Source organism: Pelobates fuscus, chromosome 6 (assembly GCF_036172605.1).
Source record: "Pelobates fuscus isolate aPelFus1 chromosome 6, aPelFus1.pri, whole genome shotgun sequence".
NCBI classification, from domain to species: Eukaryota; Metazoa; Chordata; class Amphibia; order Anura; family Pelobatidae; genus Pelobates; species Pelobates fuscus.
In genome coordinates this window covers 90,060,437-90,086,880 of record NC_086322.1, presented here as the reverse complement: position 1 = coordinate 90,086,880, position 26,444 = coordinate 90,060,437, and the positions used below count along the sequence as shown (strand labels likewise).

The 26,444-nt window shown below is 37.6% G+C and overlaps 1 protein-coding gene across 4 annotated transcripts in view; it reads left to right on the top strand.

Moving 5' to 3' along the window:
- LNX1 (ligand of numb-protein X 1) overlaps positions 1–20,368 on the top strand; it is a 187,944-nt gene extending 167,576 nt beyond the window's left edge. For all 4 annotated transcript variants that reach the window (XM_063458009.1, XM_063458007.1, XM_063458010.1 and 1 more), the window contains 2 exons: positions 14,609–14,767; positions 18,033–20,368. In XM_063458009.1, the coding sequence (XP_063314079.1) occupies positions 14,609–14,767; positions 18,033–18,168 (295 nt within the window). In that variant the 3' untranslated portion in view covers positions 18,169–20,368. The remainder of the gene's footprint in view (positions 1–14,608; positions 14,768–18,032) is intronic.
- Positions 20,369–26,444: the final 6,076 nt, after the last annotated feature.

Sequence of the window (26,444 nt, the reverse complement as noted above, 5' to 3'; positions counted from 1 at the left end):
AGGATCACTCTTCTCTTCCCATTCAGCATTGAAACTCCGGATATTTTGTATTTTATTGTAGGAATGGTTTTTCCATGCTGGCTGGAGTGCCAAAGGCTGGCCATCTCTTGGATAGCCTTACTCTCTTGGCCCATAATTTTAATTTCATAGCCATATTCCTGGAATTTGTCCATGGAGAACTGCGAAAATAATCATCGTTAACCAATATAAGAATTTGACTGATTATCAATATTGTTCTCACCATCTGTTTAACCCTTGGGTCACAGATTCAAACTCAGCCCTTTATCCTTCCGAGGTAGATAAAATGAGTACCATTAAATTCTATAATAGTAACAACCCCTGGTTGTTGGGCTAAGGTAACATCCCCAGGACTTGAAAACCAGAGTAATCTGAATGTACCTTTCCTGGTTAAATACTTTGTTGTTGTTGTTATTATTATTATAATTATTATTATTGTTCTCATCCATTTAGTAATTTTTTTTGCATTTAAATTTTGTGACCTTTAGATTACGATTCAGACCGTTTACTTTTTCTGATGAATTCCTGACTGTTCCAAGTGGAACCTTTTTTTTTCTTCTTCAGATTTATTAGTTTCTTGCATTCAAACCACACGTGGTCTGTTTAAATTTGAAGTCTGGTTTTTGTAATGGTCAGTGAAGAATAATGATATTCTGTGCTCATTCTGTGCATTTTAGGCATGTTTTGGATTATTGTGTTCATCTGTCAGTGTCTGACTAAGTTCAAGTCTCCTTCTGGAGTGTCGAAAATCTTGGATAAAATGATACTTGCTTAGAAGAAATATCACATGGACAACATGGCAGTTGTCATGTCAGTTGCAATAATAATCTTTTTTTCAGTGCAGAGATCTGTGCTGCCGCCTGCTCCACTTCCAGTGAGCACTGTGCTTGCCCATTAAATACTTCTTATAGAAAAGCATTGAATACAATGTTTCCCTTTGACCATTATTTGATGATGCGAAAGTTACAAAGCTGAGTCAGATGTGCTTCTCAAAGCAGAAGCGCTTCTAATGTCTGGCAGGAATGCCACCATTACAGGCATGTTTAACATTGCTGGATCTACTAGAGAGGGGTGTTTTGGATTGCAGGTTTAAAAAAAACTGTTGCAATGCACCCAGATCTCTTCATTGAGATGATGTCGTCCAGGTGCCTTTAGTGTCTCTTTAATATACATCTTCCCATCTCTCTGATCTGTACCAGAGTTCTTTTGTTTTTGAGAAAGATGGCAAATAAGACGCCAGGTAACAGAACCTCCATAAAATCACACTCTTTGCTACTGCTGCAACCAATTTATGGGTAACCTATATTTTTACTTTTTACACTGTCTTCTAATCTAATAATTTGTTTAAAGGGACACTATATACAAACATTTATTCCTGACACTATAGTTCTAATTGTAATATTTAGGCGTCCAGCCCCCCTGTCAGAGTAAAAGGTGAGTTGACCTTTCTTCCACCGCTGCGTGGGTCTAGTCACGTCTTTCCCTGCCCCAACTCAAACACCTTGGCTGAGATAATCAAATTTAATGATCTCAGCTAATCCAACGCGGCTATTGCACATGTACAGCAAAATGCCATGCTGCGCCAATCAGCATCTCCTCATAAAGATGCATTGAATCAATGCATCTCTATAGGGATCGCTCAGTGTCTCTATGCAGACAGTGACTCAAGAATCACCTCTAGTGGTCGTCTACGTGACTGTCACTACAGGTGTTCCTAGGCTGTAATCTAAACCCTACCTTTTCTCTGGGTGCCTATAGTGTACCGTTAAAGGGACACTATAGGCACCCAAACTACTTAAGCTCATTGAAGTGGTCTGGGTGCATATTCCCAGGTCCCTTAACCTTGTAAAGGTAATTACTACAAATTTCAATAAACTGCAATAATTACCTTTTGTGGGTTAACTCTTCCTCTAGTGGTTGTCTACTAGAGGGACATCTGCTATGCATGAGGATATCTAGTGTCACTTGAAACCCCATAGGAAAGCATTGTATAATCCTTTCCTATGGGTGGGGGGGGGCCGAGCACAGCCATTGGCATGCATGAGCATTAGTTCTCCCGCACCGGTTAACGTTGGCAGGGGAGGAGCGGAGGCGGAGCCATCACCAAGGGACATCGGTGCTGGTCTCGGGTAAGTTATAGAAAGGGTTTTAAAGGGAGGTTGAAGCTAAAGTGCCAATAAAACAACTTTGGCATCAGTTTTTTTATTTTTTTCATATTTCCTAGTGATGTCTTGGTTTTGAATTGGTTTAGATTTTTGGGTGGATTTGTTTGTTGTTGCTTTTTGTTTCCATTTGTTGCTGATGTTTTGCCGTTGTTGCCTTGCGTAATAAATTATAAGGCACCATTCATTTTAATCGAAATCAGAGTCGTAAATTCTCCTTGTTGCCTTCACCATTTATTAATAAAATGCACATTATTTTGATAGTCAAGCTCTTTACCAATCCAATTATGCCGAATTTAGACAGCCATCTCTGAATCTTTATTGTGTGTTTTTGGCTTCCCGCACAGAAAGGGTTTTAATATTATTGCCTGAGTTTGCCCAGATGTTCTTCACAAGTTCCAGTAAAAGAACTTGCTGTGTTCCTAGAACCTTTACTTTTGAAACTTTGTGTATGTGTTTTTTCTAAATAATTTACAGGAAACAGCTGTGTGTTTGTAAAGCAAATCCTACTACTCATGTGGGTTGTAAAACTAAACAGAGAATATATATATTTGAAATTTTGAAACTCGTTGTTGGTTTGCAACTAGCACACCCATTAGGTTGTGTCAGGGAATAGATTGACATTCTGGAAAAAGACACATTTGTCTGTGACTAAACCCTAGAGCTCTGGACTGTACTTGGTGATGTCTCCTGATCCATCTGACTGAAGGGAAGAAGACCTAATGGACAAATGGAAAGGGAAGGGCACAGATTTATGGCTAAATGTAACCCCATGATTAGAAGAGCAGTGTAACCTAATTGAAGCTAAATATGATGGAAGATTAAATGCAGGGAGTGGGCCTGGCACTTAGTCATGCAATGGGCATCCAAAATTCAAATCTTCCAATATCTGAAATGACCATAGAATGTTTTGAGACATGTGACAAAGGAGCGGGGCTATGCCAAAACGTTCTCTATGGCTTCTACTGACAACCAGTTATAAAAACCCATTTTTAACGGCTGTAGAGAGTCCAGGGAGGAAGCATTTTGAAAGTAAATGGTTTAATCTTATAAGAGCAGGCATTAGGCTGCTAGATTAGAACCTGCCAAGAATGGGGTACATTAACATTGTGGCAGGCTTATGCAATGTATGATCATACAATCTTTCTAAACCCCCATTATTTGTGCCTAGGTGAGATGTTTTTAAAGGAAAATATAACAATCTGGGAGACTTGAAATAGCTGTTTAGTGAATAAGCGAGTGCGCTGGATCTTATATGTTGTATAAATTGGCCCCAGCAGCACCCTATAATGTATGCATGTTCAGATTGAGTGCAGCCCTCTTTGTTATATATATAAATAATATATTCCCTGTGTGTGCTTACGGTGTCTGGAGCCATTTTACACATAATGAGTTAAGCAGAGTCTAGTTTCCATAGCTCTAATGTTTGAGAAACAATGCAAAGACTTGATTGCCTCATCTTGTGGAATGAATGTATTATAAAGTCTTGGGGTAAGATCTGCAATGTTTCTATTGATCATCTTTAAAACGTATTCTTTAAAATTCAGGAATACACATTGAGATCTATTATAATGTTACTTGCAAGCCAAGAAAATCCTAAGGGTATCATCGCCTATTTGTTTTCTTCCAGCACGGAATTCCTTGTTTCACTGAATGGACGGTGTATGTATAAGTATTACTCTGCCAGGTCGTTTTATTTCTCATATTGAGATTTTATAATTCCCTGCTCACAGACAAAAGCACAGGATCATTTAAAAGTTTCAAAAAAAAAATTCCAACTCAATTTTAGACTACATTGCACTGATTGTTTGTTTATCCTTTTTCACAAACCACTAATGGGGTTATTCGGAAATGTCCAAATTGCCCTGTACCGAATAAGTACTATTTGGACTGCAAAATCCAGACACTGTTGATGGAAAAACAACGGTGTTCAGATTTTGTAAATCGGGCACCAAATGGGCCTGAATTTGGTCTGGATGTCAGCTGTACCAAACTCTGCCAAATGCTGAAATCCAGACCAAAAATCATTAAATTGGGTTGGGAGGCTTCAAATTTGGACATGGACTGGGGGTGGGGAATCTTAACTATTTGTCTATTGGCAGCATTATTGGACAAATGGTTAAATAGACCCTTAGTGGAGCAAGTGAGACGTGGATTGAGAGAGCTCCTCAATTTAACCATGCTTTTTGGTTAAAACATGCTTACACTACAAAGCTTTTTGGTTAAAACATGCTTACACTACGAAGAACGTGCCTGTGCAACCCACGTGCTGAAATTATTGTTCTGAGAAGGTTCATCACGAAGACGTTGATCTTCTGAGGCTGACATCTTGATCATGAGCTAGAGACGTAGACTATCTCTTGCCTTACCAGGTATTGGCTGACTGTTGATTCTTTCCTCTAAGTTGGCCTGTCATGTGATACAGAGCCTCTGTCCTTTCTGAAGTTAGATACCCAAACAGTGGATCTATATTCACACTATCAAGTCACTCGCCTGTTCACTTCATCCAACTGCGCAATGACATGCTTGTCGTTGATTACTATCTTGATTACATACAATTTGTATAGAATTATTGTTTCTTACAATATGTATATATCATCTTATGCCACACTGCCATGCTAAATGTTGTTCTGTAGTATTATTGCACAACAAAAACAAACATTTACAATATTAATAGTAAAGGGTGTCACCCCTTCCAGCCTCCCCCCGCCGCCCTCAGTCATCTAATTATAAAATAGGAGGGACATTGTCCACCTCCCCAGCCCTCCAAATAATAACATGCTCCTCAGAGTGGCTATGGGTCTCAAATTCCCTAGCCACCCCTTACAAAAACATATTACCCTACCTACCCTCACCCTAATAACTGGGAGGAATGGTGCAATTAAACGAATACCTGTGAGGGGGGGGGGGGGATAATAATCATCAGGTGTCTTCTTTCTTTTAATTAGTCTGACCTTCAAGCCCAAAAATAAAAAAAAGACCTCACCACAATATGAAATGATCAATCTTCAGCCAAGGAGGGCTTGCTGCAGAATGAGGACTGATAGCATGGAAAGTCAATACATATTCTTTCTCATGCTATAACAGAGCTTTCTGACCGCCATGTCTAAAGAGAAGGAAGACTTCTGAACACTTACAAATGAATGATACAGATTCGGTCGGGCCCACTAAATCCTGACCACATTTTACTTTAGTAAATCTGCAAATTGTCTGGTCGAAATTCAGTCATTTTCACCAGATTTTGTCCATTCTGAGACAATCTGACAGCGAAATCTCCAGGGATTTTTCTTTTTATAACTTACAAAATTTCAGGGTTTTTTTTTATGAAAATCTGTATCTTTATCTACTATATATAAAAACACTGTATGTGAATGTATTTGTACAGTTCATAAGGTGTCTATATATTTCAAGATCAGAAATGTCTACCATCATTTACAGCTTAAGCCAATTAGAAACCACAAGCAGTCAGCCTGGCCAAACGCAGTGCACTAAGCTCTTATAATGCCCAGTGGAGATTTATCTGATCGAGACTCCCACTGAAGTCACACAGAATTTATTTATTCATTAAGACTTAAATTAGTAGGGCTTTCACTCCCCAGACTCTGTAGGATGTGTGTACTATGTGATGGCTATCCAAAGCCTCTGCAGGCAGAGCCAAGGTCGTGGACTTTAATATTGTTTTTCCAGACAAGTTTTTAACGGGAGTCTGCGATCTAAATGAAAACAGAGAATGCCTCCTTCTAATCATTCAGCAGGGAGATTGAACCGAGATTCACCGTTAACTCTACTAATGAGCGATATATTATTCACTTTAGTGAAGGAGATTCTACCAGTTATCATTCTAACATTATAGATAAACTCAATAAAACAAAAAATGGATAAGTTCCATTTGGAAAAAAAAGAAGATTAAAAAACAAATCCACTTTTTTTAATACCACTTTTTTTAATATGTCCTCCTCTTCATTTCCTAGTCCTTATGGTTTCCTTTAATGTATAAAGTTATCTGGTGTAAAGAGTGCAAATAAATATAACTATATATAATATATATATTTTTAAATACATTGCCCCAGTTGTTTGCGAAGGAACATTATCTTTTGTGCCGATTTTCTGGGAGTTGTAGTATTGGTATTTTGCACTTAATTTTTTTGCCTTTAGGTTCCTATAACCTATATCACACATGATCGCTCAGTGGAATCTGTACATCCTTTGGGGGTCACAGGTTCAAATCTTGACAGGGTTGATTCACCCCTTTGTCATTCCAAAGTAGGTAAACTGAGTACCATTAAATTGGGCTATCGTAACATACCTTGGATGTTGGGCAAAAGTAATATAGGGATATTACTAGGATGTAGTTGGAAAACAGAGTAATCTGAATGTACCTTTCCTGGCTAAATACTTTGTTGTTATTATTATTACTCTCTTCATTTCAGACAGCATCTTGTGTTATTATCACCAAGTCAACTTTTTTGTAACTTATTTTTATTCTTCTTCAAATTCAAATAGCTCAGTTCATACCTCCTGTTATAAAATAGGTTTGTAAAATTGTATGTAAAGCTAAAGTCCTATCCAGCCTTGAGTGTTATTTTAGTGCTAGAATTTGTTTGCTAAAATACACAGCTCTTAAATAATCGCATTATGTGCCATTTTGACAACTGTGACTGATTTCTGCGTGACTTAATTTGTAGCCAATTTTCCACTATGCCATCAACAAGGAATTCTTGTATGCCCACCTCTGTGAATCACTCAGCCTGCCACAATTCTGTGGAATCTTCCACCCCATCAGTACTTTTCCTTATTGATGGGTTACATATGTCTCTTCTGCTTCAGCCTTCTCCTGGAGTGAACTTAATCATTATAGTGTTGACTGTTATCATAGGCTTATTCCAAACATGTTTAACTGCAGCATAAACACTGATTTGTATTTCTTAAATAGCTGTAGTATATGCAGATTTGGTCATAAAACAGTACTGTCATATTTGTATACCATAATCTACCATGTTTTACAATATATTTAATTTTTTCCCCAAATTCCTGGAATATGGTTGAGTTTCTCCCCCTTCCTTTTTCAGTCACAAAAAGTAACTGAGTCATTCTGGTGCCTGGTGACCTTGAGTGTTAACTTATGCGACCTTAAAGGCCTAAAATTCCACATCTGGAATGCCTTTCAATTCTCCTGCCAAGATGCACATTACACAGTCATTTCCCTGAATTTTAACTCATCATTCCCCTTTGTAACACATGTCCTTGTGGGGCCACTTGGGAGAGTTTCCAGGATAGTAGGTGTGGTGTAATGAATTTATTTTACCAACTCTGATGTTAAATACTGCAAAAAGCAGAAAACTGCCGCTCTAAGACTATAATATGAACATCAACCTGTGATTTAGTTAATACATCAGCAAAGCATGTTGTAAGCATTTTGATAATTAACCAAATACCATTGGTGTTTTGTGTGGAAAATAAATAGTAAAAATGAAAGTTTTGACCTGGCTTGAATTTCCTGTTTGCACAAAATTTGTATGCTCATTTTTTAATGGGTTTTAAGATGTGCTGTAGTCCAATGAAAGATATTGCTATAGAAAATATTTAATTATATACGTTCAAAGTTTCTGTTAATACATTGCAAGAAAAGAATGACACAGAGCCCTCCCAGACCAGGAAGAAGTACCACCAATCAGGAGCCAGTTATTCTGATGTTGGGTATTATTGTAGGAACCCCTATCTGAAAGCACATTTGATGAGTTGAACTGCTCAATAAGCCATGAGAGACATATAATTACTGCAGTCCGCCTATGTACAGATATACAGACAAGTTCAGGTCTGTGAGTGGGGATTTTGTGCAGTAATATGTCCAGTCACTGATTGTACATGCAGAAGTGGCTTTGGTGAAAGTAGGGACTTGGGCGACGTGTCCTCTCTTCACTTGCAACTTGGATGGAAGTCCACGTCAGATGAGGAATCAGGACGTGTATTGATAGATCTTTAACCTATTACAGAATTCATGGTACTTAACCAATATGTCAAGGTTGAAACTAAATACAGAGAGTATTGGCCCCATGTACAGCTAGCCATTACTTGAACCCAAGACGAGAACCTGCATTAGTATTAAAGATTAAATTAAAGTAATTGTTCCAAAATGGATTCAAGGATGCTTACAATTACAAATATTTATATAGCGCCAGCATATAACACAGTGCTGTACAAGAGGTAAACCAACACTATATTCAAAACAAACATGATGGATGTACTAAAACAGTAGATTATTTTGATTTTAATAAACTATAGGTGTTTAAGAAAGAGTATTAAAAAAATGAAATGGGAAGTACATAAAACACACACACACACACACACACAATTTGCAAAAAAAAAGTATGGCAAGCCTGTAACAGTTATTATCCACTCTGTGCAGGGAAACTGAGATCAAGAAATTCTCTGCACTATAACCTTTGGCAACGATCTGCACACTTAATGGAATGAAAAAGGTAAATGACAGAAGGAAATGCCCATAGATTTTAGGAAAAATATTAAAAGTGCTGTAGTTTAAAAGCCCCATGACAGATCACATAAATAAAAACATTGGGTGTCCCCCAAATACAGTGTCAGGTTCTTAGAGTCAAATTAAGTGGGATTATCGTGCCTTTTTTGGAATAACATTGGTGTCTGAGATAAGAGACAGGGATTGATGGGAAAAAGGAAAAGAGTAATCTAAGCACCATAACCACTTCATGAATGTCTGTCTTTTCGGTCAGAAGTCCCTGTTATTACATTGCATGCCACTTTTATACCACTTAATCTGAATCAGGGTACCTGCCACTTACCGTGTTCTGTTTCTCAATCATACAGAGCTGCAAAATGTTTTGCTGCATTACAAAACGATACTGTATATGTAGTCTTGAAGTTATTTTTCATCTGGATAGCAGGCAACCATTAGCCACAGCATTTACTGTAGGGATTTTAGCTCTCAGAAGTGAGGAAAGCTGTTCTGGAAAAGCATTTGTGATTTAAGAAGGTAACCTGAAACTTTTTATTGCGTTGTAATTTAAAATCATTGGACATCAAGGAGTTCTTCTACTTTTCCAGATTGTCTACCTTAATTGTCCTTTCACCATAGAAAAGTAATGGCTAACTTTAACTCTGCAGATGTTTGTGGACTACCACTCTCTGATGCTCAGTCAGCCTGGCCAAAGTTACTCATCACTGCAACAGAAAGCATGAGAAAGAAGCAGAGTATTTCCCCCCACATTGATGTTATCTAGGAATGGAGATGAGATAATTGAAGACATGCCAATAACAATGAGAAGGGACTCTTTAGTTTCTATTTAGGTTATATATGCTTTGAATAGGTAGGAATTGGAGACATTTCTGTCCCTGACAAAAAATAGAACCTAAAAAATCACAAATCTGTAGTTCCAGTTTATAAAAAGAATGAATTACAAGTAGGATTTATAGCGCTTGTATACAGGTGGGTAGGCAGCTGGAACGATCCAACCATATCTTGCATATTGATTTAAACCTGGAAAGTCCACCAAGGTGCTGCTACCCTTCCACCGCCAGTTTATAAAAGGTCTGAATGTTGTCTCATAAGTAGCATTCAGTGACAGAAGGAAGGATAAGAAGTTTCATCTGTCACATAGGGTCACAGTATTTTTTCCGGTAGCATATAGTTTTTAGGCTATTGGTGGTATGGGCTCCACCAGGGCTGCACAGACTTCTGAGGTGGCACACACCCTGGGAAACTCATGTAAATATCGAGTCTGATGCAAGAAGATGCCACCAAGTAAAAGCTAGGGCAGATATCCACGTTAAGAATTAAATACAACATGGTTTTTCACTCGCTACACCTTAACCAAGATGAAACCCAGTTAAAGTCACAAAACACAAAAGAAATAACTCTTCGGGAATTAGCAGATAAGGGCTACACACTATCCCTTGGTCAGTATCAGGGCCGTCTTTAATATTGATTGGACCCTGGGCAAGAATTTACTTGGGCCCCCGGGATCCCGCCTTCCCACACCCTAGCATGCAATCACGCCCTCCACCACAACACACACACAAATGTGCAGTATGTGAGTATATATCAGCCAACCCACTGCTTTCACCTAGGAAAGCATTGCGAGGCTATTGGGCATGCGTGGCAAAACACTACCCTGCACCAATCAGCATCTCCTCATAGAGATGCGTTGAATCAATGCATTTCTATGAGGACTGTTCAGCGTGAATGCCAGTGCTGCACGTTGTGCAACACTGGACTAGAAAACATCTCTAGTCGCCGTCTGATGAGTGGCCACTATATATATATATTTTTTACATATACAGATTGTGTAATACTGCCCCTCACCCCCTCCAACCAGCACTGAAATTAGCACAAATATATGAAATCAAATGGCTGTATCATTATTCTAAAAATTAAAAAAGCACAACTTCTGTAACAAATATTTAGTATTTTAAAGATTACTTATTATATTTTTTAAACAATGTGTAGATAGAGATAGTACAATACTAACCCCTCATCCCCCCCCCACCCCCCCCCCCCCTGCTACAACCACCCCTCCCTAATCCTCCCCCCCTCCAGTTGGGGGAGACCGGGCTCACCCTAGTGTTGCCGTGACTCCGCCTCCGCGTGACATCACGGCAACGCGCGCAAGTAAAAGGCAGGGGAGGTCGGGAGTGACGGGAGGAGATCGGGAGGAGGAGCGAGTAAGTCCTTCAACTCCTTCACTATGCGGCAATGTCGCTCGCATAATGAAGGACTCAGGAGGCAAATAAAATATGTAGCATATTATTGTGGACAGCGGGGCTCAAGAGGTAGCTGCCATGGGCCCCCCAGGAGCAACTGGGCCCGGGGCAGCTGCCCCTTTTGCCCCGTGGTAAAGAGGGCCCTGGCCAGTATATAAGCTGTAGCTAATTTTTCTTATTAGAACCATATGCAAAAACAAACCAGGAGAATGGCTACAGTATGAAGGAAACCAGTGGTGTAATACTGCTAAAAAATATAATAGCTTAATGCACCCTTGCTAGGTATCCACTGGCAATGCGTCCAACATGCATCTCACCCGTGACTTCTGATCCTTCTCATTCCATAGACTTCCTGAATATAGAAATGGCAGAAATGTTCAAATATTGGTGTTGGCAATGGTTCGCCTTAAGAGAATCCATTCTTAGTCATGGCCTCTTTTAGTTTCTTTTATTATTTTCACATTGTTTTATTGAAGAGGGCACATTGATTGCAGTAGTTGCAATGGAGAATAGCTCATATTATTTTAGATTATTCTATACATGCAATACTGGTTACTTTTTGCTTTTTCAGATGCATTTATATGCATATATATATGTGTGTGTGTGTGTGTGTGTTTTATGTGGTACTTCCCATTTCATTTTGTTTTTAATACTTTTTCTTAAACACCTACAGTTTATTAAAATCAAAATAATCTACTGTTCTAGTACATCCATCATGTTTGTTTTGAATATAGTGTTGGTTTACCTCTTGTACAGCACTGTGTTATATGCTGGCGCTATATAAATATTTGTAATTGTAAGTATCCTTGAATCCATTTTGGAACAATTACTTTAATTTAATCTTTAATACTAATGCAGGTTCTCGTCTTGGGTTCAAGTAATGGCTAGCTGTACATGGGGCCAATACTCTCTGTATTTAGTTTCAACCTTGACATATTGGTTAAGTACCATGAATTCTGTAATAGGTTAAAGATCTATCAATACACGTCCTGATTCCTGTGTCCAGGAATCTGCCATTTCAGGGGAGCTGCACACACTTCGTTATTAGAGCAGCTCGCTGATTAAGACCAGAAGGGGTTAGAGGTAAAAGGTCAGACTCCTTGTTATGGCTTCAGGCCCTGACAAGAGGCATATGTAGGGTACACAAACGTCATCATTCCCGCCCTCCGCACAGAGCACAGAATATCTGACAATAATTAGAAATGTACCGTGAAGTAGCCAACCAGTTTATTATGTTACAATTACATATGGCATGTTCTTTCCCTTCATTTCTGTTTTTTTACAACATTCACACTTTTAGAGGTGTAGCTGGCTGAGAGCAATTTGATTTCTGCTGTTCTACAGTGACCCCATCCTGACAGAGATTATTACAATGAGAGTAAAAAAAATACGTTAATGGTTGTTCATTATTATTATTGATGTTTATGTGATCCATGGAGTGCTTGCACCATCAGTAGTGGAGATATGAATATGATATATTAAAACAGACCTCCCCCCGCTCCCAACATGTCCCTGTGTTAGAAGATATGTATGACTGGAAAATTAAATCTCAGTCATAAATTTCAACAGGGTTATTTATTCTATGGTCAGTCCTTTCTTCTCTGCCTTTTGAGTGACAGAAGCATGCACAACACATCCCAGAGCAACGGCTTGCTCCGCTAGGGGAATATAAAGGGTTAAAGGATAGGTCCCTTGAGACTCTGGATGAAGTGTTGGCTTATGAACACTGATTCTTTTAGTAATTTTTTTTTTCTTTTAAATCTGACACAACACTGCCACCTAGTGTTCTGTATGTCAACGTATGGCACAATGGTAAGCAAATACAGATGCATATTTAGATCATATTGAGTCTGTGCTAAAATTGACTTGTCTCTCAGTTTATTCATCATATCTGTCAGCGGTCCTGCACTCCCTGACACAGTGCTTGGTTCAGAGCACACTGTCCTGCTGCCCTCTGTTTTTGTAATGCTAATCCACTACTCATGTCTGTTTAAAAGTCTTTGAAAGGCTAATCGACTGTTCATAATGTGTTCTTAAACTTCTCGTGTATCACCCTGCAGTAGGTTTTGAAGTAGTATTCTGCTAGATCATCCGCTCCATAAGGCTATCGTGTTCAGGGTTAATATTTATGTGACCACTTGCTGGTGATTAGTCGCAGATGTTTGTGAACTACACTTCCCATAATGCCCAGCCAGCCTAATTAGCATCTTCAAAGTGGGTGTAAAGTTATGGAATTTCTGTTCATGAAAGGCTGGGGGGGTTAATTTTCATATTCATCAGTAGATCTTAAAGCAGACTCCTGTTCACATCATAACCAGAGTAATTCTTAATCATTAGTAATGTCCCACTGAGGAAATATCTCTTACGTTCCCCCTCTCATAATATTGTAAAGCGCTATGGAATCTGTTGGCGCTATATAAATGGCAATAATAATAATAATAATAATACGTTGGTGACTATGTAAACCTTGCAGATTGTGTAACCTGAGCATGGTTTAATACATCACTCCAAATGAGAAAGTATGTATGCCAATGGAGAGGGCAATCAATTGCAGAAGAGAAAAAAAGTATTGCCCCCCATTTGGGCTACTTTGTTTGTGATCACATAACACTAGAAGAGCCATATGACCTCATCATTGCAGTATACCATTTCTTATTATAGTTGCAGTTAAAAAGCTAACTGTATAAATGTAAACATTTAACATTTAAAGCTTCATTACTTTTCCTCGTGTCACTTTTGCAGTGAATTGCTCGGAATAAATGGAACCACAATTTGACCTGCACTGTGTATGTATGTATGTATATAGAGTTGCAAAGGTTCTCTATTCTGCCAAGCCGTGTCTCACGGTTCTAACACGTGTAAGGGATCTCACAAACCAAGGATTGGGCTCTCAGTAGTGCTATGTTTTCCTGTTAGGACAATTGTTGTCAATTAGTGGCATGAATGCGTATTAGTATAATGAATGTTTTGAGCACTGTTTGCATTATCAAATGCCAGCAATTGGAGCCAATTTAATTTTCTTTACACAGCTGAGTTTTTACTTTATGAGCCCCGAGGCAGAAGTTTTTGGCATAAACCCTCTCATACTGTTTTAATTCACCCCTAAGGAAAAATTCACAGTCCATTTGGAAGAAATGGCAGTATATGATGTGATTTTAGTTAAAGAGCTGTTAATGTTTATTGTCTATGGTTGTCCCTCGAATAGGAGAGATCCCCAAGGAAGGAAATTGACTACTTTCCTATATCTACAGGGTTATTCTCACTGTAGAGCAGGGGTAGGCAACTTTGGTGCACCAGATTCTGTGGACTACATCTTTCCATAATGCCATATTGCTGGTAGTCCAAAACATCTGGAGTGCCAAAGTTTGCCTACCCCTACTCTGCAGTGTCTTCCAGTGGTTTTAATAGACAAAGTCAATTTGTGATTGAAAACACATTTTATTCTAAGTATCAGGGTATGAATGGTATAACATTATTAAACATTACTAAGAATGATGATTATTTCATTAGTATTTATGATGTACCAAAATACTCATTACTGCGTATAATGCAAATGGTAAAGAGCTTGTGTACAAACGGCTGCTGAGTTGTTTAGCTGGGTGTAAAATATAGTGGAAGTAAAACAGTAACACAATTCAGTAAAGTTGAAATGTGATTAGGTGATGAATAAACACATCCATTTCTATGTTTTTTAGGTATTTGTACAGCTGCCGGGAGGTTGTGCTGAGGAGGAATCCAGCTGGCAGTCTGGGATTCAGTATAGTAGGCGGCTCGGAGGACTACAGCAGGGACAAACCATTCTTTATTAAATCCATACTGGAGGGAACTCCCGCTTACAACGATGGACGAATCAGGTGATTTGATTGTTCTGTCTTTTCATGTTGCATGTTCCCCAAATATATCATTGGAAGAAATACAAAAAAAAAAAAAAAGTTCTCTACTTGAAATAAAATCCCATCAATTACACCAATCTTAGATGCTTAGTTCCTGGTAATATGCAAAACCGTTCTCCACATTAAAAATAAAATCCCAAGGCGGACAATTTTAGATAGTTCTATGCTTAGTTCCTGGTAATAAACAATGTTGAACTGTGTAGTATGAAAAACGAATGGCATTCAGTGTTCTAGGGGATCGTAAAACAAATATCGAATAGATTACAGATGTCTCCAGAACCCCAGCAAAATATTTCCCCCCTTGATACACTGTTGCATTATATATAAAAATAATAGATTTTCTCGCCCCTCCTGCGTGGTATGTTTTATTCCTCATTCTCGGGTCCTCTACCAGAGGCCTGGAAGTTTAAGGGTTCTGCGCAGTATCTTAGCTGTTCCTATAACTGTGATCTTAGATGATTTCTCAGATGATCTCCAAAAAATAAAAATAAAAATTGTGTGTGTGTGTGTGTGTGTGTGTATATATAAAAATCAAATAAAGAACAGTGTGTCAACTGTCAACAGAAAGGCAGTAACAGTGCATTACAGGCACTAGGAGTAAGGTTCACTAACAGAGCAGAGAAATAACAGCCTACTAAAGCAATAAACGTCAGTACAAACTGGCCTAAGGCAAGAGAAGAGACTGAGTGGCAGCTGTCTCAACAAGAAATGGAAAGGAAAAAGTGTGGGAACAGTATAAGAAAGTGGGCACAGCAGAAAAAGGTAGATCGTTGGAAGATATGCATGACATGAGCAGTAGACACAAGGAGCAGCAGAATTGCAATATTTCCAGATGTTAGGTACCAAAGAAGAAACATCTGTAGCCAATATAGAAACGTTAGACACCTGCAATAGTCTTAGAACACAAAGTGTGAGCACCAATAAGGCCACCGCAAACTCTTGCAAGATGCGAGAATGCGTCCGAGCCAGAAGTGAACAAAATGTGTTTATAAATAACTTACTATTGTAGCAGTGCTACTCTATTGTGTGGTAAATTGTTCATAAACTATTACGGTGAGCTGATAAATTAGTGACTTAATCTCAGCTGAACCATTTTTATATAAAACTTTTTGGAAAGGTCTGAATTTCACCCATATGCCAGCATGCCTAGTCAGTACTTGATTCGGGAAACAGGCAAATCAAAATGGAGTGGAAATAGGCCAATCCGTGTACTGCTAAATATATATACCCATATAATCATGGTTGATTATATTTTTCCTACCTGTTCTATGTTAAATGTTGTATATATTGTATATTAATTTTGTATTTTATTGTACACTAACTGTAACAATGCAATGATTTGTGGACCCAGGACATACTTGAAAACGAGAGAAATCTCAATGTATCTTTCCTGATAAAATATTTTATAAATAAATAATAATATACAGATATACAATATAAAATGTACATATTTTGCAGTACATCGAAAGGAGCATTTTATAGCTATCTGGTTCACAGATCAAGTAAGAAAAAGTAACCAATAGCAGGAAGAGAGGAGCAGATTGGAAAAAACCCACAAAATCTATATATTTATTAAATATAGATTTTTTTTTTTTATTATTTAAAACATTTATTTATTATTATCCTTTTTCCCTGTATTTTCTCCTTTTTCCCTGTATTTTTTCCTTTTTCCCTGTATTTTCTCCTTTTTCCCTTCTCACGTGATCTGTGAATAAAATCAACATTTACTAGCTAACCCTATCATTTTTTTTCCCCATAAATAATTTTTTTTTTCTTTTTAATTTGGCACCACACACTGATTTTAGAATCCCAAGTCAAAACAAACAATTTAGGCTATTGCGCATTTTTGGTCGATTTGATTAAATTTTGGCTCAGAGTTCGGAATTCGACTGAACACCTAATCGGCCCAAATTCAGAAGAATTGCAGTCCGGACCAAAACAAATCTCCAAGTCTAGAATTTATCAAATTTAGACCAAACTAGTTGAGTTAAAAATTGCTAAGCTGAATAATTATATCTTCAATATTTTGTAATTCTTTGGTTAATGTGTCCCAAATTCACTCTTTACCCCATAATATTTAATCAGTAGTGTTTATTGAATTATTCGTCTTACACACACCAATATTTTTTTTTATAATCTTCTGTTCTTTTATGTAATATTTGTGTAGCAGAAATTCACTGATGTAGAAAGTGTTCCTCGCTTCTGACGCATTAAACAGAAATGCTACACACATCAAGGTCAATTTGCCAACCGTCTAACTTTTAGTACAAGCTGGGCTTGTTTTGTGTGTTGATAGCTGTGTATATATATATATATATATATATATTTTTTTTTATTATTATTATTTTTATAATGGGACTACATCAAAGATGTGTGCAAACTAGAATGTAAGCTCGTTTGAGCAGGGTCCTCTTCAACCTATTGTTCCTGTAAGTTTATTTGTAACTGTCCTATTTATAGTTAAATCCCCCTCTCATAATATTGTAAAGCGCTACGGAATCTGTTGGCGCTATATAAATGGCAATAATAAATAAAAAAATAAATAAATAAAACTCCCAACCCTTCTGTAGTTTATGTTCTGTCTGACTTATTGTTTGATATTTTGACAGTATATAATAATCTATGTTTGCATAATCACATCAGTCAACTCACTGCCCGAACGACTCTGCTTTTTCGGAAATCGAGACAGTGTTTTGCAAAATGTCCTATGTCAGTGTAAATCTCATGAAAACATTTAATTTGTATTAAAACGGTCATAGAATGAAGCAGTAACTTGATGTAGTTATATACATATACATCTATTATAGTGAGCCAGCAAAGCAATATTTCTTCTCCATATAAAAAAAAAATCACTGGTTGATTTTAAGTTAACCAGTATTTACAAAGATCTATTAATATATTGCATACACATTCTGGAAGACAGATTAAATTGATTAAAGGGTAGCATTATTTAACCTGGTTTGACATACATAGTGTGTGTGTGTTTCCAACCAATTCCTCATGGCAAACCAACGATAAGGATTTAAGCATTGTAGAATTCCATTACAGAACCAGGACTCTTGATGTACCATGAAGACTGTTTTGCAACCTCTGGTGTAGATTATATTATAACGCAGAATTAAAACCTATTGACTCTGATGATAAAGAGATAAAAACGTTACTGCCCATCACACTGTGTACATCTAAGTATTTGCTAACATATAAAATGTATTGCGTTTTCCTTCAGGTGTGGCGACATCCTTCTTGCTGTGAATGGCCGATGCACATCAGGGATATCGCATGACTGCTTAGTTAGAATGCTAAAAGAAATCAGAGGAAGAGTTCTTCTCACAATCGTGTCATGGCCTGGTTCCTTATTGTAGACCACCTCTCATTCAGCAAACCTACTGCCATGCTGTAAAGCACATTCCACGTATAGTGTACTTAACACCCGTATTTGTTAACACTTGCGTCTGTTGTCAGATTTGGATATATATGGCGATATATAACACCGGTGTGTTATTTGTGCATGTAGGAAAATCACAGCCTTGAAATTCCATAGGTCAAGCACTTTTACATCTTCATTAAGAGCGATATAACCATCTAGATGTGCTTTATATGTTTCTTTGTTGTCTGTTAACGTTTTTTCAAATGGTCTGGTTTTGTTCCTCGTTTTGGCTAGTCGATCTTACACACCAATAACACTCAGTTTGTTCTACTAAAATCATTAAGTCGGTCATCTTGAACATGTGCCAGTGACCTGCGCTAAATGTAAAATGTTATCCTAGAGCAGTGATGGCGAACATTTTTGAGCCCGAGTACCCAAACCGAAATACAAACCAACTTTTTCCCCTCTAAGTGCCAACACGGCAATTAAACACAACAATTATACACACTGTCACTCACTGATTCAGACACTCACTGATACACTTACACATTGACACCAATATTGACACACGCATACTCACTGACACTCACAGATATACACTGACACTCACACACACTCACTGACAGACACATAGTGACAGACACACACACTCATAAACACAATCACAGACAAACACAGACACACACTCGTACAAATTTCCCCCAACACTCACAAATTGCTATCATTATTTTTTTATTTTATTTTAATTTAACTCCACCCAGCCTCCATGAGAGATCTGGAGTGGATTACTCACCTGGTGGTGCTGCAGGGGCTGCTTGTGCTGCTGGACAGGCAGGCAGGGGGCGAACTGGCAGAGTAGGCATCAAGGGAGCTCTAATCTTCCTGCTCAGCTCCCTCGCGTGCCGCTTAGTGATGACGGGAGCTGGTCTGATGTCATAGTCCGTCTCCCGGCATCACTAAGTGGCGCGTGAGGGAGCTGAGCAGTAGGAGCTCAGACTACAGCACTCCTTCGCCTCAAGCCCGCAAATCAAGCTGCCGTCTGCCTTGGGGGATGCCCAAAGGTGGCCAGCCGGCCAGCTCTTGGGTCCCCCCCGTCAGGACACAAGGCTAACAAGGCAGTGCCGCACAAGGCAAATGCCTTGTTAGCCTCGCGGTGAATACACCACCCTACCAGCAACCTGTGGCCACATGCTCACAGAGAGGTCTCGGCATACCAGCTGTGGCACGTGTGCCATAGGTTCGCCATCACTGTCCTAGAGTCATGCAGTGGAAGAAATTACATTATGACATGCTGTTTTAACCAGTGCAGAATCTTTTTGAAAAGAACTTAAAAATCACTTTGAATTCTCACTTTAGTAAATAACACTCTTAGTGTTCACCAAGGACAGATTATCCTTTTTATTACTGGGGTGTTTATTGGCCAAGCCACCAATCATTATAAAAGAGAGGTAGCCATGTTTGATCCTTATACTGGTATGTCATTGTTTGGTGCACTGTCTGAGCACTGCCGTCAGATAATACTTAGGGAACTCAGGGATGTATGTAATAAATGGATGCTATACACACATAATCTAAAGAGTCAGTGAAGGCTGGCATGTCCTATCCAGTCTGTGGAATCTTGACATTATTTAAAATTGTGCAGTTAAATGAATTGCAAAAAAAAGTTTTATTTTAACTTTATCTTTAGTTTTTCTTCTATAAAAAGAGCTTTGTTTCCCAAATTGCACATAGTAGAGACCAGGGTAGTGTTTTAAAATGATTTTACCATTTAATAACTTTTACAACTATGGAAGAGATACTACTGTATTGTAAAACAAATCACAGATATAGTTTTGTGTGTGTGTGTGTGTGTGAAGAAAAAGTGTTTGCTATGGCACAGGCATCACATATAAATAATGTCCTTAATCTAGTGTCCACTCATACAATCCTATGACCAAATTTATTAAACTAGTACCTCAGGCTAGATCTGACAGATTTATTTATTATTCAAATAACAAAACAACTAATCCAAAATAATAAAATGTGAGAAAGTTACTGCACAACAGAGTTTTATTGACAACGCCGGAGTATCTAGAAGTTGTGGTTTATTTGTCTGCTTTTCATACATGAAAATTGAACTACAACTCCCAATCAGATTTACGATGGAGAAATAATGCAGGTTAGGAGGAGGGGTGGACAGACATTTTAAAACGTGGCGGTGGGACAGAGTAAGCATGAAACATGCTGCAATTTTTTTTATTTCAAAAATTTATACAAAAGTTAGTATGCAGAAAAAAAATCAGCTAATTATTTAGGCAAGAAGCGATCTAGTGCATAAAAGGTGTGTTGGTGCCTGGAACCTCCGTTCAATGAAAAATACAAAGAACTAGATGTGTATGACGAGCACAGCATCTCTGCTGCCTGTGACATGGCTAGCCTTTTCTAGTCAATCACCTAAACTAGTTTCACTGTAACTATATTGTATGTTGGAGATGTATGTAAGTGGAATGTAAGTATTGCTCTGTGAAAATTGTAATTTTTTTAAATTTTTTTTTTTAAACAGTTAAATGGACACTCTGGGATGGATTTTGCCATGTGTATTTCACGATTTGTCTAGATCTGGGTGTTCAAAAGGTAGAACCCCAGATGTTTTAAAACTACAACGTCCATCCATGATGCCTTATCATTCTAAAGATATGCTAAGCATAAGGGGAGTTGAAGTTCTGCAACATCTGGGGATCTATCTTTTGGACACCCCTGGTCTAGATGATGCATTAAATATTCATTAAAATGATTAAATTTAAGTACATTGTACAGAGTTGCAATACTTCCAGATAACAATTATGTGATATTTCAGCCAAACCTGTTTATCCCACGACTGTCGACGGGGAAAGTAGTTGAGCATGTTCAGTGCTTCACCAATTCAAATGAATGGCAAGTAGTCTTGAATGCATAGTGCAGATGCTCACCCTTACACTCACTTGAGTCTCTTTAATGGGAGTCTTTGCACGTGAACAATTCAGTTGAACTTGGCGTTCGTTCACTTTAACAGAGATCACACACAGTTGTACTTTACTTGCAATGTATCTTCTCTCTCTTTGTATAGCAATATGGGTTGTATGATTTCAAATCCTATTATATCCTATTATAATTCACTATCTGATAACTGCCTCGCCTTACGATGGTTTACACAGTATGGGGAATTATTGCATCTGTCATCATTGAAAATAAATTGATAAGGCTCGGCTTGCAGCTTGCTTGTAGTTTTGGTGGTTAGAGTGTTCCTTTTATTGTCAGCCTGTGTACCAGTGAAATATTGTACCAGCAGCCGATCTTTTCTGTTTGTTCCCAAAGCCATAAGACTGCAAAGTTTAGTTGATTTTGCTATTCGGGATCCTGGTAGAGAATTATGTCTGTTTTTGATGCTGCTGTGAAATATAGACACACATTCCTGTTTGTATAATATGTATGAATATGTTGTAACATATATGACTGTCTTGTTGCCATATTAATATGTGAGCCCTATTCCCTTTGCCCAAAAAATACCTTATTTTCTCCCTCCAAATTCAGGTATACAATACATGGGTCCAAGGATCAGATCCTGGTTTCAGAATAATAGTTTAAATCCCCATGAGCAGCTCTGGGTGCATTTCACAATAAAATATGTCCTCTGCTGATCGGTCGGTGCTAGTGTCCAAATCTGTAAATCAGTCTGCTCTTCAGTCCAAGAGGTAGTCAGAATGCATTTATTAAATCCATATTCCACTGCCATCAAGTCTGACGTTTGCCAAACATTCAAAATGAGTTATTCCTTAACAAACACATTAAGACATATTTATGAAAGGAATAAATGCTCTAGAAATTTTAGGGCACAGTGATTACTTGCATGGTATTTAGTTAAAAAAAACATTTTATTATGGCAGAATTCCATGTGGTCTACTGAATCCTCAAACAGTTGGCTTTGTAATTAGAATATGGATGTCATTTTTATTTATTTATAAAATATTTTACCAGGAAAGATACATTGAGATTTCTCTCGTTTTCAAGTATGTCCTGGGTTTTTCAAGTATGTCCTGTAAAAATGAGAACTTCGTCTTTGGACATTACGAATGAGACAACCATTCTTTGCAACAGTTGGAAATAATGTGGGTCTCGATGGAATATACAAACCTAATAAAAGCTATTACCCACGAATAAATGGATTACTTCTCACCAAAGCCTCATACCAGGTTAGCAGTAATAAAGTGAATTCCAATTATTTGAGTTGGAGAGATGCGCCATCACCATTGGCTCCAGTCAATGGTGGGAACCTTGTTATGGCTCTCCAGTAGGTCATGATTGAACATTCTTTGAGTTTGAGATCCTGGAAATCTGAAGGTAATCACCCCCTGGTCATTTTCACACCTGTTGTCATCCTTTGTGCCATTTAAAATGAACAGAGGTGCTGGAAAGTATGCCAACAAACTCTGTCACATGTTTTATTGATGGGAGGTCTTATTTTATTCAGACAATAACAGATTAAGGTATTCATTGCTGCACTTGCATAACTGTATTTGGATTAAAACGTGCTTATTTACAGAAACATTCCATGTAAGTAAATTGCTCTCTGATTTCATTCAGTGATGTGAAGCGGACCAAATTGTTGAGTAACAATCAGGATTAAAGTGATTTTCTAATTTTAATCCATCATTAAGGTGCTAAGAATCCTTAAATTCATTGCTTACTGCTCTGGTATTGAAATGGTTCTCCAGTCATGTATGTGTTTTTATAGCCTAGGAGAGCAGTGGAGTTACTAATGTAAACTAACCATTAATTCTTTATATTTAAATTTCTCACATTCCAAGGGCCAAATGTAATAATAGTGTTAAAGGATTTTTTAATTTTAGAGACATTACTAAAATCCGTACACCAGAGTGTATTTATTATGAGTAGCATAATTCGGCTGGGGCCCTTATTCCAGAGCAGTCTTGGGGTCCCGTACCAGCTGTGTGACTCGACAACCTCATTCACATCAAACCCATAATGTAGGTTGTAGGGATGGTACAAGGAAACCTCTGTTGTCACTATGTAAGCATATCCTCCCCATTGCCCTGTGATATTGAATACAATTAAGCAGAACACGGATCACCACTAAAAGCTTAAATAGCGAAATAAAATCCTCGGCTCACCAGTCTATGCTGTACGAAGTATTCTAAGGTTTATTTGACCTCTTCCTCAGGACAAAAAAAGATTTATATAATGTATAAAAAATATACAGACTTAATATAACACACATGTTATTACGAAATCCTATATGAAATTCCAATAGTATGAGACATATATCAAATAAGGTAGCGATTTCGGCAAAAGAACTCCACTGAAATGGGTGACGGGAGGTGCAGAGTCCCAGAGCTCCAGTCACAGCGACCAATACGTGTGACAGTCGTATCTCCACTGAATAACATCCAGGATTTAAGCCACTTTTTGTTTTCTAATATACATTATATACATACTAATGTTTAAATATTCTATTCTGCATTCTGATTTTTATAAACTTAAATATGCAGTTGTCCTCTATATCTGCAGCTGATATTTTATAATTTAGCGCAATACTGTATTATGAACAAAGCAAAAGAGACATCTAATATATATAAAAAAATAACATGGAATAAAAGATTACAAAAGTGATATATACACCAGCATAAATTGAAAACAAAGTTGTAAATGAAAGGAACAAAAAAAGTGGTTATTGTGATGGAGTGTTAATTAGTGTACTGGAACCGCTTTCCCCTCGAATACATATAAAATGTATCTCTAATCCAGCTCCACTTTGCCTATGGAAGATCATCATTACTGATAATCTCCCAGCCAATTCAATGCTATTATAGCACAAAGCAGTCAAAAATCGAATACCAGTTGCAGGGAAGGTGTGGAGTTAGTACTGCGACACCATCTGAGTCATTCCGGGCAGGGAAAATATAAAAGGGGCAATCAATTTATGCATTTAATTGTACATTTGGGTTTTATCTAATAAGAGCTGGAAAATCTTCAGTTCTCTTGTCTGCTGCATTTGTAAGTCCTCCCCTTCTTCCTCAGTCCAGACTTTCTGTGGCTGTCCAATCACAGACTTCCCAATGCAGCTCAATGTAAAAATCTTTGCAAGGCAGGTGCTCCGGGCAATAGCAGCCTCTTGAGTTTATCTGCACCGAGCTCACCAAACCAGGAAGTAGCAGAACTGTTTGTCTGATTGATAGCCAGGTTTGTGTAACCAGTCTAATTTATAAAAGTGTCAATTTCTATTGAAATATACTCCTTTGTAAAAGGAAAAAATATGACACACTCTTTACACATAAAACAAATTAAAGTGCTTTAAGTGTTTGGAGTGTTCCTTTAAGGTACATATTTTAATATTTTTTTATGTTGAAACAACTCTTGATTTCCACCTGCTATGGTACCCCCGCAGGGCACCTGGGATGCTGGGCTAACATCATGTGAGGGTCTAACTTGTATAACCAACACCTGATGTAAGGTGTATAGAAGCTAGTGTGACTACTGAAACTAGGACAAATTTATGGAAAGGCTAAATTATTAATATAAATTCATGGGTTAATAAAGTCCCAACTAGTTCACACAAGACGGTTTTTAGATTTTAACTTTTATTCATATTTCCAATTAGAAAGTAGATTCACCTTCTATAATCCATGAAAAGGTTTTTGTTTGTTTTTTTATTTTAAAAACTGTGTACGAATTACCCCTTTTCCATAAAGATATTTTACTGAATTTTGTATTTAAAATATAAAATAAGGCTATTCAACAATCCAAACAATTTATAACATTTTAATAACTAATGTCCTCTTAATGTTCCCATTTTTGTGGCTGTATTTATATCTTAGCTAATTAAAATGACACATCAACAGCCCGATATATTTCTAAACCAACAAATTGCTTTGTTCTAGACATTTAGTCTTTTAGGCATCAAACCCATAGGTGTTTCTATCATAATATGCTGGATAAAGTAAGAGTAATGTACAGCATTACCACAATAGTCTGCTGTAGTGGTTATGGTGTTGTCGGGCTCATTTAAATCCTGTAACATCATTGTAGGTATTGAATTATGTCAATGTGTTAAAATAGCAAACCTTGAGTTGTCTACAAGGAGAGGACAAATACTGTCATGCAAATGTAACTATATTGTGACTAAGGTCATGTCACCAAAGATTCTGTAACTGACTCATCACCACCCAAAGCCAATGGCATACACCCACAACCAAAAACGTCTAGACTGTAGGCGTTACGTTGATGCTGTATCCTTGGTCTGCAGTGATGTTTAAAGGGAATGGCTTTGGATTAAAAGAAACACAAAAATATAACACACCCACAGATCACAAGACGTGCCTGACAAATATATTTTCAATAACCGTTACAAAGGCAACTCCTGTTTCCCCCACTGTTGTGTTCTTTCTGGTAAACACTGTCGTCATCGCTGTTAATGATGTCTTTTCAGGGTCAATCTCTTCCGGTTCTATTTACTGATGATGCGTTTTGTATTTGTGATGTGTAAATTTCAAATGTGATTTATTGGTTTGTAAGTGCATGTCATACATACCATTGAAAATATTTTTCTAAGCTAGACATGGGGTTTTTACAAATGCATTGGAGTAAATGTTGAATATTTTTTTTTTCTGACGTGTTAATGAGATTATTTTTTGTAAAAGTATTGTTTCTTAAAACGTGTTAAAAGTGAAGAAAATTATATTTGCTGTCAATAAAAGTCTACTTCATTTATATTCTGAAATGACCGTGTTTAATTTCTTCCAAATCTTCCATTTGCTGAGCTAAATATGTCTACAGGTGATTGAAAATATTGGATGTATCAGCACTAGAGAAAATGCAAAGAAATTAATCTAGACGACGAATAATGAATGTGAGGATATGTCACTGGATTGACTAGTAGATGCCTGTAAGAATTTACTAGTGGAAGTCGTAAAACCTAAATAATTCAAGAATGATTTACTAAAGGGTCATAAAACTAATTTTTTCTTTTTTTAAACCGTAAACTACGAGTTCCACGTTCTGTAGTGGATATGGTGCTCCATGACCATATGAAATACATGTTATCCTGGGGTGGAATCGATTTCCAAAATCCTATTCAAATACTATTTTTATTTGGTCCTACCAGTGAACCTGTTGCTACTTTGCTTTCCCTTCAATAGTTACCTCCATATGTTCTGGACTCTGGCTACTGTCACATCTTAAAGTAAAACCTCATTCTGTGCTTTTGAAGTTCAAGTACTCCCGTTGCATAGAATGTAT